The sequence below is a fragment of the Mercenaria mercenaria genome, chromosome 6 (assembly GCF_021730395.1).
Source record: "Mercenaria mercenaria strain notata chromosome 6, MADL_Memer_1, whole genome shotgun sequence".
Classification (NCBI taxonomy): Eukaryota; Metazoa; Mollusca; class Bivalvia; order Venerida; family Veneridae; genus Mercenaria; species Mercenaria mercenaria.
In genome coordinates, this window is record NC_069366.1 from 16,990,566 (window position 1) to 17,007,530 (window position 16,965).

General features: G+C 37.0%; 2 protein-coding genes across 2 annotated transcripts; both read left to right on the forward strand.

The window, feature by feature from the left end:
• The first annotated feature begins 1,324 nt into the window (after positions 1-1,324).
• On the forward strand, positions 1,325-7,559 carry LOC123549543 (uncharacterized). Its single transcript, XM_045337711.2, has 3 exons — positions 1,325-1,979; positions 3,220-3,378; positions 5,812-7,559. Exons 1-3 carry the CDS (start codon positions 1,643-1,645, stop codon positions 6,696-6,698), a joined length of 1,383 nt encoding a protein of 460 aa, XP_045193646.2. The 5' UTR covers positions 1,325-1,642; the 3' UTR covers positions 6,699-7,559.
• Positions 7,560-9,027: 1,468 nt separating this feature from the next.
• LOC123550278 (uncharacterized) lies at positions 9,028-16,446 on the forward strand. Its single transcript, XM_045338704.2, has 3 exons — positions 9,028-9,558; positions 12,248-12,406; positions 13,662-16,446. The coding sequence occupies exons 1-3, from the start codon at positions 9,204-9,206 to the stop codon at positions 14,669-14,671; spliced, it is 1,524 nt and encodes a 507-aa protein (XP_045194639.2). The 5' UTR covers positions 9,028-9,203; the 3' UTR covers positions 14,672-16,446.
• Positions 16,447-16,965: the final 519 nt, after the last annotated feature.

Sequence of the window (16,965 nt, forward strand, 5' to 3'; positions counted from 1 at the left end):
AAATACCACGGACACGAGCAATAAAGAAATTTTACAAAAAATCACCAACTTTTAAACGCCCAGGGAAGCAAGAAGACATTAAAATAATTTCAAAATAAAAACATATATAGAAATTTATTGTCTGTAGAATACTTCAATAGGATAATAAATATCCTCAGACTTGTCCGGTTTATAGGTTGGTCAGGGCTAAGATATGTATTGTATTTTGCCATCGAAATATGTCTGTAAAATGCTTCTTTCCCTTCAGTTTGGATCCGCCCATGTTTACAAACACGTTTGTTTATTTTATGGACTGTATAGTTCAACCGCGTGTTTTGAGCAGTGACGGAATTATACACTTTTTCAGTTGGGTTATATCGGTATTCGGTCCATACCTGGCTGAAAAATCTCTATAGAGTAAGTTGATATGTATGTTTTGTTTACCATGTACTTGATGATATCGCTGGCTTAGAACTCAAAACCCCGAGGTGCGAGTTCAAGCCCAGATGACTTTTTCTTTTTTTTCTATATTTTAATATATTTTGCTAGTTTTATTTCAATTTAATTATATCACATTATTTCAACTTCACTTGACGACCCTTCAGCTGTGTCAGTCTCTGAGTCAGATGATGTATCGGAATCCGAGTTAAGCTCGATGATCACAGGTGCTGGAATATCGTCTATAGCAATGTCTTACTCTCAGTATTATTGTTCAACTGACAGTACATGGTTAATACACCTAGACCAATCTGAAGATGGAACTGTTTACAAATCCTCCATGATAAACTCTTTCACATCTTAAACGTCAGGTAGTTTTGACTAGCTAACATATCATTAACAAATCGAATCAATGAACTGCACACTTTTCTCGTGCAACGTGTATTGAAACAAACGATTATAAAAAAAATAAAAAATGTGAACTTACCAAGGCTCGAACCTGGAAAAGCAAGTTGCCAACGCCATATACGTATACGTTTCTACCCTTTTTAGCGAATCAACTGTCCTGCATAAATTAGTCACGGCTCAAAAAACGTGGCCGAACTATATACAGTCCATAAAATAAACAAACGTGTTTGTAAACTTGGACGGATCCAAACGGAAGGGGAAGAAGCATTTTACAGAAATATAATTTACGATGGCAAAATACAATACATACCGTAGCCCGACCAATCTATAAACCGGGCAAGTCTATTTTATAAGTACATCAACACGTTTGACCCATTTAAACGAGCTGTAGTGTCTACAGTCTAGCCGCTCGGTAAACAGTGCCTGTGTCATGCTGTTATCGCCCCCTTAATGCAAAAAGGTACCAAGTGCCTTCTTTATTCATATGCTCATGGTACCTTTTTGCATTAAGGGGACGAAATTTTATGAAATCCACGGCCACGCTGTTCATTAATCAATAAACTATGTCGCTTTTACGTCGAACGAAAAGCTGAAAATATCTCTATAAATTACCTGTATTATATAAAATAGCAATATATGGACATGTACACAATTTGTGGAAAATAAAAATAATCAAGCTACAATTTAAATCTATTTTAAGCATAACTTGTATGTGACCTCAGGCAGTACATCATGTATACTGTAGTGCATACCTGGATTTGCTTTACTATTTAACGTAGATGGAAGATTAAGTGTTAATGATCATTAAAGTGCTAAAATGTCAACATTAAGCAACGAGGAAATCGCTTATGCGCCTGTAATAAACAGAGATAGTGTAACGAACACGAAACGTGGAACCATGAATCGTCTTCAATTAGCTTTGTGTATTGTTTTGGTTATAAATATTTTCATACAATTCATTGCAATTGTTACACCTGGATGGAGTATTTTAACGACAAATACTGTATCTGCATATGGATCGGTATTCTACGCGACCGCGTGTGTACGATTTGTGAAAGCAAACGAGTCTGATTGGGAATGTAAAACTATGTCATTCCATGATACATTTCATCAGGACTACAGCAACGCTAAAGATGAACGGAAACCAGCTCTAGGTATTTTTCCATTTACCTGATTCTTACTCCTTGCCCCTGTTTATGATTATTCTTGTACACCGACTTGACCGTTTCGTGATCATCGGACTGGCGTGTCCAGTGATTGTTACCGGATTAGCGTTTCCAGTGATCAGCGGACTGGTGTGTCAAGTGATTACTTGACTGGCGTTTCCAGTGATTGTTACCGGATTAGCGTTTCCAGTGATCAGCGGACTGGCGTGTCCAGTGATTACTTGACTGACGTTTCCAGTGATTGTTACCGGATTAGCGTTTCCAGTGATCAGCGGACTGGCGTGTCCAGTGATTACTTGACTGGCGTTTCCAGTGATTGTTACCGGACTAGCGTTTCCAGTGATCAGCGGACTGGCGTGTCCAGTGATTACTTGACTGGCGTTTCCAGTGATTGTTACCGGACTAGCGTTTCCAGTGATCAGCGGACTGGCGTGTCCAGTGATTACTTGACTGGCGTTTCCAGTGATTGTTACCGGACTAGCGTTTACAGTGATCAGCGGACTGGTGTGTCCAGTGATTACTTGACTGGCGTTTTCAGTGATTGTTACCGGACTAGCGTTTCCAGTTATCAGCGGACTGGCGTGTCCAGTGATTACTTGACTGGCGTTTCCGGTGATTTTACCTATACCGACAAAACACATCTGGCACACCCTTGCTAGATGATTTGCTATTAATGACAAGTAACCGTTGTTGCACTGATTCTATTAAATCAAAATATTCAAAAATATGTTAATATACCAAAGACATATAGAAATCTTTTCGTATTGTTTTTAGCAAATGGCTTCAATAAAATAATAAAATGCCTGGCTCTCTCTCGAGCATTTAATCAATTTTATTCAACAAGTTTAATAAATTCAATGTAGGAAGACACAAATGAATTCAAAGATAGATTTAACGATAAACTATCTGAGTACACTGGATATCCTTCATACTTAACCCTTACCCTGCTAAATTTCTATAATAAACTTGTCCGTCTTTTAATTTGGACAGTATCATTAACTGTTATTAAAAGGGGCTTACCATACCAAAAATACTGACAGAATGGCAAACAGTGTAGATCATGATCAGACTGCACGGAGGCTGATCATTATCTATATTGGTCGCAAAGGCAGAATCAATCGTGTCTATCATGGTAAGGGTTAACTGTATGAGGACTTGCAAGCCATGTTGCGCCGTTGATTAAGGTCCGAATTATCACTCTATTAGTGATGCTATTTCTGTTTTTCAGTTCGAGCTTTCAACTACGTTGTCAGATACCAGATGAATATACAGATTGCATGGCTTCTGATAGTGGGAACAATGATTTTTCAATTCTTCAAACTTACCAGACCAAAGGAAAACTTTCCAAGAGTAACAATTATCAACGTTGTTGTGCTTGCATGTGTGTGTAAGTATTATAAACTCAAGCTTTTCCTGATATAATTGTGCAAATACGCTCGTTTAACAGTAACAGTTAAAAAGAGCTAGTTTGTTGGATTTTCAAAATTAGATTATTTACATTCATACTCTTTGGTCATTTTTTTTATCAATTATGTAAAACATCATTTTGCAAATATTATTGTTTTGAAGGGTAGTACGGTTTTTATCATTAATTTCACAATATAAACAAAAGACGATTTCTACGTCGTGTATGGTTCATTACAAGATATGTACAGTATCTGTGACATATTAGTAATTGTATGATTAATTATTGATTGTACATCACGACAGTAATAATCAGTATAGCACTTCCATCTCAACATGCTCAATAACACTCTCTGGTCTACAGATCAAAATGTAATGTCAATTAATGCGACACTGTGATTGTCTGAAATATTGTAGCAATGTTCTGAATATGCATGTCAAAAAAATTAAAGCTTTGTTCAGGGTGTGAATTATTCAAGCGTATACGATATATATCTGTATTTGTAGCACGAATGCATTTAGGAACTATTTTAAAGACCCATATTCTGTTGTGTTTTGTGCGCTCTAAACTTAATACATCAAGTACTGTGCATTCTGCTACATTAATTTGATAAAACGAGTAGACATTAAACACATTGTCTTTGCAGGGGATAGGACGTAAATGGTGTCTTCGGGTGGTTTAAGTGAGAAAATTGTGTCTATCGGGTAAATATGGCAGATTTTATTGACAAATAATCACCCAAGGGCGGGTATTCTGCCGCGTATGTGAGTTTTTTCTTTTCTTTTATTTTGGAAATATTGCATGCATGCATTCTGAGACCACGCTATTTATCTCCTCCCGACAGTTAACCCCGAGTTTGTACCTGGTGCCGTAAAAACGTTATTGAACGCTTTATACGGATATATATAGTTCAAGTCCATTTTTCCAACGCTTTTTGTAAAAATAACCAGTACAAATGCATAGCACAAGTGCAAAAACCTTTTATTGCCGTTTTTTTCTTATTTAAGCCGATTTCAGTATCCGAACAATTTGGCCTCTATTCGGGTCACTCTGTACTGCGTTAGAGTTACTCCAATGTACAAGAAGAAAAAAATCTGCTACAATTTTTTTCCCAATGTACAAGGAAAGTCACCACAAAACTTTTCGATACCCGAACCGTTTTCAATTGTAACGTTTTATATTTGCAAGCTAGCAGTCCATAAAACAAAGGGTGATTTATTTTTTTGTGTTGTACTGTTGTCCTGGATTAAATAAAATGTGTGTGTGTGTGTGTGTGTGTGTGTGTGTGTGTGAATGTAACTACATGCTAAATGTAATAAGTAATTGTGAATAGAGGACAGATGTTATAAACACTTAACCCGCAACTGGGAAACGGCACTTACATGTTTCCGAGAGCACATCACGGTACGTGCTAATCTAACGTGTGTAAATGCCGTAATCTATTCACAATTACTTATTACATTTAGCTTACATTTACGCACACATATTATTTAATCCAGTACAACACAATAAAATAAATCATCCTTTGTTAAATTGTTTTACGAACTGCTAGCTTGCAAATATAAAACGTCACACTGAAAACGGTTCGGCCATCGAAATGTTTTGTGGTGACTTTCCTTGTACATTGGAATGGTATCATACAAAGTACAGAGAGACACAAATAGAGACCAAAAGAGATACTGAAATCGGCTTAAACAAGGAAAAATCGGCAATAAAAGGTTCTTGCTCTTGTGCTATTGAGTCGTAAGAAAGAATTAATGTCTGAATTCTTGGTTATCATAAATTTGGTCGAACATGTACAGTTTTATTTTACAAATTTCGTTGGAGAACATGACTTGAATTATTTATCTCCATATGAAGCGTTAAATAACTTTTTTACGGCTCTAGGTATAGACTCGGGGTAAATTGTCGGGAGGAGATAGCGTGGTCACAGAATACACGCATAAAATGTTTCCAAAGTAAATAAAAAAAGTCACTTACTTGGCAAAATATCCGCCCTTAATGATGATTTGTCAACAAAATCCGCCATATTTATCGATAGACACAATTTTCTAAAGCCACTATTTCCCTCCCTCCCCCCTCCCACTCCCAGTCGTGTAATGTATATATTATAATTGTACTTCTAAATTATTTCATGAACATTGAGGATAATTACCAGGATGGAATTACAAAAAAAGAAAAAAAAAATACTATGAGATGCGTCTTTAAAGTATACAGTAAAGCTACATCTTGAGCTTCAGTCAGTTTTTGAAAATATTTAACCTTTGATAAACATCTGCTTACATAATTATGATAAAGAAATTTGCTCAAACATTTTTTTTTTAACCAAAGGTGGCCGACGTTTCTATATTTCATCACTTAGTGTTGTATCTCACCGTTGAAATGATTCTTACTGTCCTTACAATTCCTTTTCAGGTTCTTTGATGTACCAGGTTTTATTCAAAAACTTTGTGGAAATAGATTTCAGCAGGAGAACTTCAGAATTCATCACTGCAGATGTGGGCTTTCCATACTCATTTTTCTTCTACATTTTTACTTTCGTTATGACTATCGCCAGCTTAATTCTTATCATAAAGCAGGTTTATGATCACATACGTGAAAAAGATAGAATCCAAGCAGAGATGAAAGTAAAACATGATAGACTTCAGTTGGAATATGAAGCGGAAGTAGAGGCATTCAAACGCTTCAGGCGAAATTCGCATCTAAGACCACACAGCGAAGATAGGAGATCCAGGGGTTCCCATTCTCCGCGACAATCTCGTGAAATCAAGGATAGAGACACACATATTGCAAGATCAAAAGACAATGGAAGAGACCCTTCTCCAAGACGTCCAGACCATTACCCGAGATCACGTGATCATTCACCAAGGCCACGGAATCGCTCACCGCCCCGAGAGCACAGCTACAGAAACCATTCACCAAGGCATTCGCCAAGACCACGGAATCGTTCACCGCAACGGGAAGATCGTGGAAGTCACTCGTCACGGAATCGTTCTCCGCCAAGACAGGATCGCGGAAACCACTCACCGCGGAATCGTTCTCCGATGCTGGAGGACCGCGAAAGCCTCTCATCACGAAATCGCTCACCTCCGCGCCAAGACCCCGGATATCACTCGCCCCAAACATCCGGGGAACATGATAAACCAGCTCTTGTCATAACACCTCCATTAGAAGAACATTCTGAAATAGGGAGTAAGTTTGAAGACACTTCATGTCTTACACCTCTGGTTGATAAGAACAAAGAGGTTAGGGTAGACGAAAATGGTGCAAAATCCGAAGATATTGAACTCAGTATTTCATAAATATAGAGTTCACTGTCCGCACGTGTATTTAAATTTGGTCTAAAAGCTGTTCCAAGCGTCCGACTATTAAAGTAAGCAATAGGTGAAACAAATATGTCAATGTAAAATTTACATATTTATGCATTATGGCGTACATATATCTTGCTTATTTAATAACTTATATATGAACTAAATAGTGTACTGGAGTAAATAAAGTCATGTTTGACCTCACGCGGGCTAGTGCATGAACTATAGCTACGCAGAAACATGAGGAGACAGTCCGGGGAGAACTTTCTACAGAACCTATAAGAAGGTCACCAGGTTGTGTTGGGTCTTTACCATATTTTGAGTAGTTTACATGCTAGACTTAAGGACATACAACAGTAAATGCCATCACGTGATAATGAATGATAGCCGAAAAGACGATTTCAAAAGAAATTGACGATTTCTCGCTGTGGTGTTACGAAAACATGTAACTTTTGTAATTTTGTTTAAAACTGTTCATTAAGTTAGTCAAAGCCATTTGAAATCATACCTTTTTTGCTCGGTAAGCAGTAATATTAAGAAAACGTTGGATATACCGAGATGACAAACAATCTTGATACCAGAGAGTAAATGCAACAAAAGAAAATTAAAATATTGTACCGACAAGGATGAAAGTACTTATAATGACACTGCATCTAGAACAATATTTGCGGAGGTTGATATACCAAGGATAGACGGTAATGAGATGAAAGCCCTCTCATGAACAGACTCAAACCGATTCTGATATTATTTTGCTTGATTGCACTGAACTCTGCTTTATATACTTTCAAATAGATTTCATGCTGCTTTATAGAAATGCAATACAATCCGCTGCTTGAATAAACATATATTTTCTAACATGTATCAGTTCTGCTTTCGCAGTGTGGTAAGTAATGGACTAGTTTGCCTTGCCTATCCCCATTGGCGTCATGAGGTATTGGACCCGTAACAGAGTATCTCCTTTTTGAAGAGTATTCAATTCCGACCATAAACCTACTTTGACTGCAATTTTCAGGGGGCGTAGGTTCAAACCCCACTGGGACCAAATTTTATTTTCATGTTTTCCTTTTTTTCTAGTAAGTTTTTACTTCTTTCAAGACTAACTATGGATGTATTGTACAAAAGTGGAAAATTTTCATTTTATAAGCGATTTTGTTGTTCAATGTAAATTTACCTCTGAATCGGGAGGGGTAGAGTAAGACATCTTTAAAAATACTGAGTTACATGCGGTAAAAGTTCTCTATTTTGCCTTCATTCTTTAGATTACATTTTGTGGAAGAAATGCAGGTAGGTTTTACTATTGTCCCAAGGTTATTTTTTAATAGAAGTGAGCAAAATTCAAAACAAACCCACAGGATTCAACCTTAATTTTTTAATGTTGGAGTTAGAATTCTGTCTCATTAAATCTGTTTACTTGATGCACCCTAGAAAAAAAAAAGATTTTTACAGTTTTATTTTGTGCTTTATAATTGTTTAACAATAGTTTGATGCTTCTTTTATCAAAATGAATGCTGTAATAAATTCTCTGCAAACGTGTTTGATAGTGGCCATCACACTGAATTTTGTCTCTTCTTGAGCGTGAGGAAATACCATAAATTATACAAAGTTTACAAAAAATGGCACGGTAAAAGTTGTTTAAAGCCCTGCTCCCCGGCTATTCAAATTCTTTTGTGTGTATGAAACCCATGATTACAATAGGTAACAGTTAACGGCCACGTGCCACACTTTAGCACGCAAAACCACAGGTATATCATATAGAATTTTATATAAAATTTTAACAAGTGTCACTGTTCATAGTCAGGATTTTCATGCATTTTCAGTGACAATTCAAGGCTAAAAGATAGGACGGGAGCAGGGCTTTAAAATTTGCAACACAGTGTGAAATATGGTCAACTTTAAGAATTTACCAAACAAATGCCATTTTTTAAACATTACTATTAGGGGTCCAGTACCGTAATATATTGTTTACACAGACTGAAGCTATTGTGCAATATCTTCGTCCATCATTGGAGTTTAATAAACACTCCATTGACAGCTCGAGTTTCCTCAAATGTGTCCAGTTTCACTATCCAGCATCAAAATAGTCGAGCGCGCTGTCTCCTGTGATAGCTCTAGTTAATAGTACCTTCAAACGTTATCACGCTCTAGTGAGCCATCGATCAAGTGGTCAATCCGATGACCGGGTTATCTCAGCAGGTCATTGTAACGAATGTTACCTGTGTAACCAGTCTTGATTATGATTAGTGAAAATATGAAATTAAAGGCCTTCCTGTTTATTAATCAATAAACTAGATCGCTTTTACCATATTGGATATCTAGCAAAAGCGGAAAAATATTTATAAATGACCATTCAGTGTATATGGACATACACATTTAGTTTTGGACAATACAAACAATCGAGCTACGATTTAAATCCACTTGTGACCTGCGTGTGACCCCAGACTGTACATGTATGTTCAATATTGGAGCGCATACCTGTATAAGCTGTACTATTTTCTGTAGATGGAAGACTTAAGTGTAAGTGCTAAAATGGCAGCATTAACCAACGAGGAAATCGCGTATACGCCTGTAATAAACAGAGATAGTGTAACGGACACGAAACGTGGAACTGTGAATCGCCTTCAACTAGCTTTGTGTATTGTGTTGGTTATAAATGTTATCATACAATTCATTGCAATTTTTACACCCGGATGGATTATTTTAACGACAAGTATTGTATCTTCATACGAATCAGTGTACTACTCGACAGGGTGTGTTAATATTAACGAATCTGCTTGGGAATGTAGAACAATCTCATTTCATGATTCGTTTAGGCAGGACTACAGTGATGCTAAAGATGAACGGAGACCAGCTCTAGGTATTTTTACCATTTATTTTCATGAATCTAAATGTCTCGTACTATTGCATGCTTATTCTTGCACAACAGAATGGGAATTCCGGTGAGTTTGCCAGTATCGGCAAAACCTATTTAGCACTACACTCTTGCTGTTTATAACAACTAACCATTCATCAATATCAAATACTGTTAACCATTTAATATTCGCGCCCATTTTATTTCTGCTATATTCACGGATGCTACCTTTCCGCAAATATTAGTTTACATGAGTTAAGTTAAACCTGGAACGACTATACGTATTAGACCTGGTTAAACCTAAAATGTTCAGCTTCCACTTTGGTCGTATATAATATAAGAATTTGCGCATAACGTGCGACTATAATCGTCTTATCTACGTACCTGAATACAGTCAGCGCATAATTTACTCAGTACGAATAACGATGATACATTACAATTTAATATCAGTGAATACCTTTGAAATGAACAGCACTGTACCATTTATGATTAATCAATTTACATCACCTTAGGCATATATCACTGAAGCACTTGGTGCTATTGTTCCGTATCTAGCAATGGTGACTGTCAATAATCCTTTATAGCATCGATACAATTTCGCGAACATAATAATTTATGTTTTAAGTTTTTTACGCGAAAATTAATGTCCGCGAATCAGTCCGAGATCGACAAAACGCGAACATTAATTCAAGGAGACAAAAAGGGTTAAACAGTACTTTGTTCCTTGCAGTATATGTCTCGATTTAAAATCAGTTACTCGACGGAATCTTTTCATATTGATTTTAGAAAACGAGTAGAACAGAATAATAATAAAAGGCAAGGTTCTGTTGAGCATTTTATCTATTGTATTCAACTTTATTCAACGGGTTTAATGAATTCAATGTGGGAAGACACAATGGCAATATTCCTTTTATCACATGTTATTAGCTTTTCCTGCTGTAACACTAGAATCTCTTTTTTACCTAATATAAACCAAGCTAATTCGACTAAAACCTCTTTATGGTGGCTGATTTCTGCCATTCCGTGTGTTCGTGTTGGCGAGGCAAAATGTCGAAGCAACGAAAACACGAAAGGTCGAAATAATGCTTATTTGTCGTGTGTTCTCCTTTCGACTTCCGAAGTAACGAAACATTGAAGGCGAAATAACGAAATTTGAGACGCGAACACACGAACTTTTGTATTTATCACTTTTCGTATCGGTGGGTATTAAAACTTTGTTATTTCGCTTAATGTTTCGTTATTTCGTGTATTCGCCTCGAATGTCGAAAGGCGAACACTCGGCAAATAAGCAATTTTCGACCTTTCGTGTTTTCGACATTTCGACCCGCCGACACGAACAAATATGCATTATTTCGACCTTTCGTGCTTTCGTTCGCCTCGCCGACACGAACACACGAAATGGCAGAAAGCAGCCACCATACCTCTTAAACTTAAAATGACCTCATTTAAAGCCCTTTTACTTACACTAGTGTTATACCAAAAAATATGTAATGTCCTTATTTCACCCCCACGACGTGATTAAATCGGAACTGTTATTATACGTCTTTTGAAATGAAATAAGTTTATTTTTCAAGGACATTCATTTTACCCGTGGCTTCAGTCAGAAAGAGTGCTGCAAAATACTTCGTTTTGTTTTATATGTTGTATAATTTGTTAAAGCTGCTAGCCAAAATTTTTCAACATGTTCATTTCCACCAAGTTCGGCAATAAAGTAGATGAAAATAAAATTGAAAGTTTCTGTTCAAAAGCGTTTTAACGGTTTGCTACCCTCTGCATTTTAGTTTTGGTTATTTATAATAATATACTGCAAAATGTTATGTCAATACGTTTGTACCACTAGTTACTTTCAGAGTACACACTTGTTAATCATTGGATTTTATTTTTCGCGTAAAATGTGTGGATTAATCCCTTTAAAGACATTTAAGACACATATCATATTTTAAGAACAGAACAGAACAAAACAGAAAATTTATTTAGATTTAAGCATTACACCTTGTCATCTATCTCCATGACATATTAAACAAATGACATGCAAAAACGATAATGAATGGCAAGTACAAATATATATATTCACAAGAGTGTAAACCAAGTGTTGTGTCATTTATACAGGAATATTTATAATTCTATCTAAGGCGTGCAAAATATTCTGCGTAAACATTCAATTAAAAAAACGCTCGTTTGTGTAAATTGTATTGTATGTAAGGTTTGAAATAGTACATAATTGAGCCGTGCCATGAGAAAACCAACATAGTGGCCTGCGCATCCCAGTCTGGTCAGGATCCATGCTGTTCGCTAACGGTTTCTCTAATTGCAATAGGCTTTGAAAGCGAACAGCATGGATCCTGACCAGACTGCGCGGATGGTCTTGATCCATGCTGGTCGCAAAGCCACTATGTTGGTTTTCTCATGGCGTGGCTCATTATTATGATATCTTATGCACCTATTCATGTATAAGCAAACCATAAATATGTATTGTACCTTTAAAAAGACTGGAAGTTTTCTTGAATAAACCGTTGTTATACATGACTTTTAAATATTTTAACTGTGAGCATAGCTCTACAACCACAGTTATATATAGTCAAGTTGAAAACATTTGTTCAAGTTAGTAAACAATGCGCACTGGATATCTTTAAGATTTAACAACATGGGGACTGGCAATCCATGTTGAATCGTTGATTAAGGTTGTTTTTTTCAGTGCGAGCTTACAACTACGTTGTCAGATACCAGATGAATATACAGATTGCATGGCTTTTGACAGTGGGAACAATGATTTTTCAAATCTTCAAACTTACCCGACGCAAGGAAAGCTTTCCAAGAGTAACAATTATCAACGTTGTTGCGCTAGCATGTGTTTGTAAGTATTATAACCTCAAGCTTTTCCTGATATGAATGTGCAAATACGTTTGTTTAACAGTAACAGTTAAAAGGGTCAGCTTGTTGGATTTTCAAAAATATATTATTTATATTAATATTCTATTTTCGATTTTTCTTCAGTTGCGTAAGACGTCATGATGCAAATATTCCTGTCTTGTAATATATGCACAAAAGACGTTTTCTAGTTTCTACGTCGGGTTTGATTCATTATAAAGGCGCTTTACATAGATCAAACGTAGACAGTCTGGTTCTATGTGCTCAGTGTATAGCACCGATACACGCGAAGCCGTCTTTCCTGGGAAGAACCAGTACAGGCCTCTTAGTTAGGTGGGAGACACTCAAGGGCATCTCACAAATATCCAGTGCCTGGACCGGGATTCGAACCCCGGACCGCCTCTTAGTTAGGTGGGAGACACTCAAGAGCATCTCAGAAATTTTCAGTGCCTAGACCGGGATTCGAACCCCTCTGGATTGACAGTCAAGCGTGTTACCACTAGACCACTGGCGCACCCAATGTATATAAATAAGTTTGTGACATATTAGTACCTGCATGCTTATGTATTGATTGTATATCACGAAGGTAATGATCAATATAGCACTTTCATCTCAATAACACATTCTAATGTAATGTCAATTACCTGAAATATTGTAGCAATGTTCTGAATATGTTTGTTGAAACAATTCAAGCTTTTTTTTAGAATGTGTTCGTTTTAGTATAATGGTTCAAACGTATACGATACATATCTGTATTTGAAGTATGGAACATTCTGTTAAAGCCCCACTGCAGAATAATTGTATTCTTTTGTGTTTTGTCTTCTCTAAACTCAATACATCAAGTAGTGTGCACACTGCTGCATAAATTTAATAGAATGGTAAGACATTAGACACAGTGTCTTTGTCTTATGTAATTTTTCACTGTCGGTTTGTAACTATAAACTTGTATTTTCTAAATTATTTCATGCACATAGTGTATAAATACCATCATGGAGCTACAAAAAGAATACTGTTATTCACTGGCGCAACTTTAAAGTATGCAGTCAAGTTACAAATTTAGCTTTCAGTCAGTTTTGGAAAACATTTAACTTACGATAAACTCCTGCTTACATAAGAAAAACTAGAGAATTCCTGTACACCATTTTTTACGTCAAAGGTGGATAATGCTTCCATTTTTTAATCCTTAAGTGTTGTTTCTAACCTTTGGAATGTTTCTAATTGTCCTAAAATATCCTTTTCAGGTCCTCTGATGTACCAGGTTTTATTTAAAAACTTTGTGGAAATAGATTTCAACAGGAGAGTTACAGAATTCGTCACTGGAGACGTTGGTTTTCCATACTCATTTTTCTTCTACATTTTTACTTTCGTTATGACTATTGCCAGCTTAATTCTTATCGTAAAGCAAGTTTATGATCACATACGTGAGAAAGATAGAATCTACGCTCAGATGAAAGTAAAATATGATAGACTTCAGTTGGAATATGAAGCGGAAGTAGAGGCATTCAAACGCTTCAGGCGGAATTCGCATCTAAGACCACACAGCGGAGATAGAAGATCCAGGGAGGATGACAGGGGTTCTCATTCTCCGCGGCATTCTCGTGAAATCAAGGATAACGGTAAAACCACTCTTAATGCAGGACCACACGATAATCGAAGAGACCCTTCTCCAAGACGTCCAGATCATTACCCGAGATCACGTGATCATTCACCAAGGCCACGGGACCGTTCGCCGCCGCGGAACAATTATCGCGGAAATCACTCATCACGGAATCGATCACCACCACGGGATAACCGCGGAAACCGTCTACGTGATCATTCACCAAGGACACGGGACCGTTCGCCTCCCCGAGAACACAGTACCCATTCAACTAGACATTCGCCAAGGCCACGGAATCGCTCACCACCTCGGGAGAACCACGGAAACCGTCCATCGCGGAATCGTTCTCCGCCAAAACAGGATCGCGGAAATCACTCACCACGGAATCGTTCTCCGCCACGGGAGGACCGTGAAAGACACTCATCACGTAATCGCTCACCTCCGCGGGAAGACCGCGGACATCACTCCCTGCAAAATTCGGGGGAACATGATAATCCGGCTCTTGTCGTAACACCTCCATTAGAAGAGCATTCTGAAATAGGGAGTAAGTTTGGTGACACGTCATGTCTTACACCTCTGGTTGATACGAACAAAGTTGTTGGAGTAGAGGAGAATGGTACAAACTCTGAAGATATTGAACTCAGTATTTCATAAAAATAGAGTTCATTGTCCGCCCATGTATTCAAATTTGGTCTTATAGCATTTCCAAGTGTCCAGCTATTTAAGCAAGCAATAGGTGGGGCAATATATGTCAATGTGAAATTACATATTTGTGCATTATGGCATACATATATCTTGCTTATGTATTAACTTATATATCATCTAAATAGTGTGTTGGAGTAAAGGAAGTCATATTTGACCCCCGGCTTACCAACCGGACTAGTGCACGGACTAGTCACACAGAAAAAAGAGGAGACAGTCAGGTATTTGGGAGATTTTTCGAGAACCTTTGTACAATCAAGGTTAAAATCACCAGAACCTGATGAGAGACGCAGTGTTTGGATCGTGATATCCAGAAATAACAACTTAGCCGGAATGGCGATTTCAAATAGTGCTTAGTTTTAATGCTTATCTGATTTTAAATGAATTTAATGTAAGTAGTATCATACTAGTATTACTTTCTCTCGCTGGTGTATGGAAAACATGAAAAACTGTTCATCCATTTGTCAAATCCATTTGAAATTATGCCTTTTGCTGTCAAACTCAAAAACCACATTTGAAACGTGTTACCGTCATCAGTAAACTCGTTATAGATAAGAGCACTGGCACCAGACCAGAAAGAAAATGCCTCTGTACATGTTATACCCTACCCCTAGGTATAATATAAGAACCATGGTCATGAACGTGAAAACACACTAACCCTATTCAAGCATACATTTCTCACATAAAACGCGCAGTTCGGTGAATGGGTACCAAACATATTGAACAAGCGTTAATTTAGCTTCCATTGTGCACCAGGCACATTGTCTCAGTATTTCATATTGCAGAGATACTCCACATATTTTATACTTATACAGAAACAACTTGCGTGAACTTCCCTAATGAACATCCGGTCTAGAGGTCACAGCAATGTGCACATGTTATGCGGAATATAAACAAACAGAAACAGAATGCAAAATATTCACAGTTGTAAAATAAAACACAAAATGATGAATGAAATTCATCTTAGAAATGATTTTGAATCTGAAGTCATACAATGATGTACATCAGTTTTGTTTATTTTATTCTCATTGCATGTTTATCCTGCAAATACACATTTTAGCGAACACGTGTAGTTAAACGACGACTGACCTACATTTTCACATCAACCAGTCAGAATAGTTTGGTAATCTAGACCGGAACTTCAACAGGGAAGCTCATCAAAGTTTTCTTTGTAACGTTGATGAAACTATAAACTACGCATTGTTTCTCTAAGATAAGAAACACTGAAGAAATGTGGCCGGTACATAATGGAAGATAAATTACCACTTGTTCAATATCCGTAGTATACATTTAACGAACTGCACGTTTTAGGTGAGAAATGCGCGACTGAAATGAGTTAGTATATTTTCCCGTTCATGACCATGGTTCTTATATTATACCTAGGGGTAGGGTATAACATGTACAGAGGCATTTTCTTTCTGGTCTGGTGCCAGTGGATAAGAGGGGGATCTATGACATATTTTGGAATGCGCCGAATGGTCATGGAAACAAACGGCAAGTCGTCAGTCAAAGTTAACCATGCAATCCAACAACGCCTGAAGTAAGTGCTGTTGTTGAGTTGTCATTTAAAAAAACTGATTTCATATTTTATTACTTTTGAAATAATTTCATTGTAACTCAAGTGTTTATTATGGGTGTTGTTATTGATACAAAAACGGTACCAATATGTTGAATGATAGTACTGACTTATTTTCTCACGGCTACATATAAGTTTTAATGATGTAATAAACTGTATGTGTATCTCTTCTTAACTTGATTTAGATGATGAGCCATTTGGTAATACAGTCCTTTCATTGAAATACAAGGTGACCCACAATTACAGGATAAGGTCTCATTTATAGGCGTTGCTAAATAATTTAATTTTTCTGTCCCTTAACAAATTTTGGGTGTACTTAAATTTGCCTTTTATCTTCACGTTCGTCTGTCCGTTAGATTTTATGTCCTGCATATCACCCAGAAAAAGTAGAGCTATTGCACTCGCCCCAGCGTCGTCGTCGTTGGTTATAGTTTTTCCCATAATTCTGTTTGAATTTTGACAGAGTTACACCCCTTTTTAACTTTGAATTTTTAGTTAAAGTTTTATTAAGGTTTTACTGGCAAAGCTCTAATTCAGAGTCAAGCACTGAGAAAAGTCGAGCGTGTTGTCTAACGGACAGCTCTTGTTTTGGATTCAGTCACTCAGTAAGATCAGAGTTATGGTCCATTGGTTAATTAAAAATGCATAAAGGGTCTAAATATTATGCCAC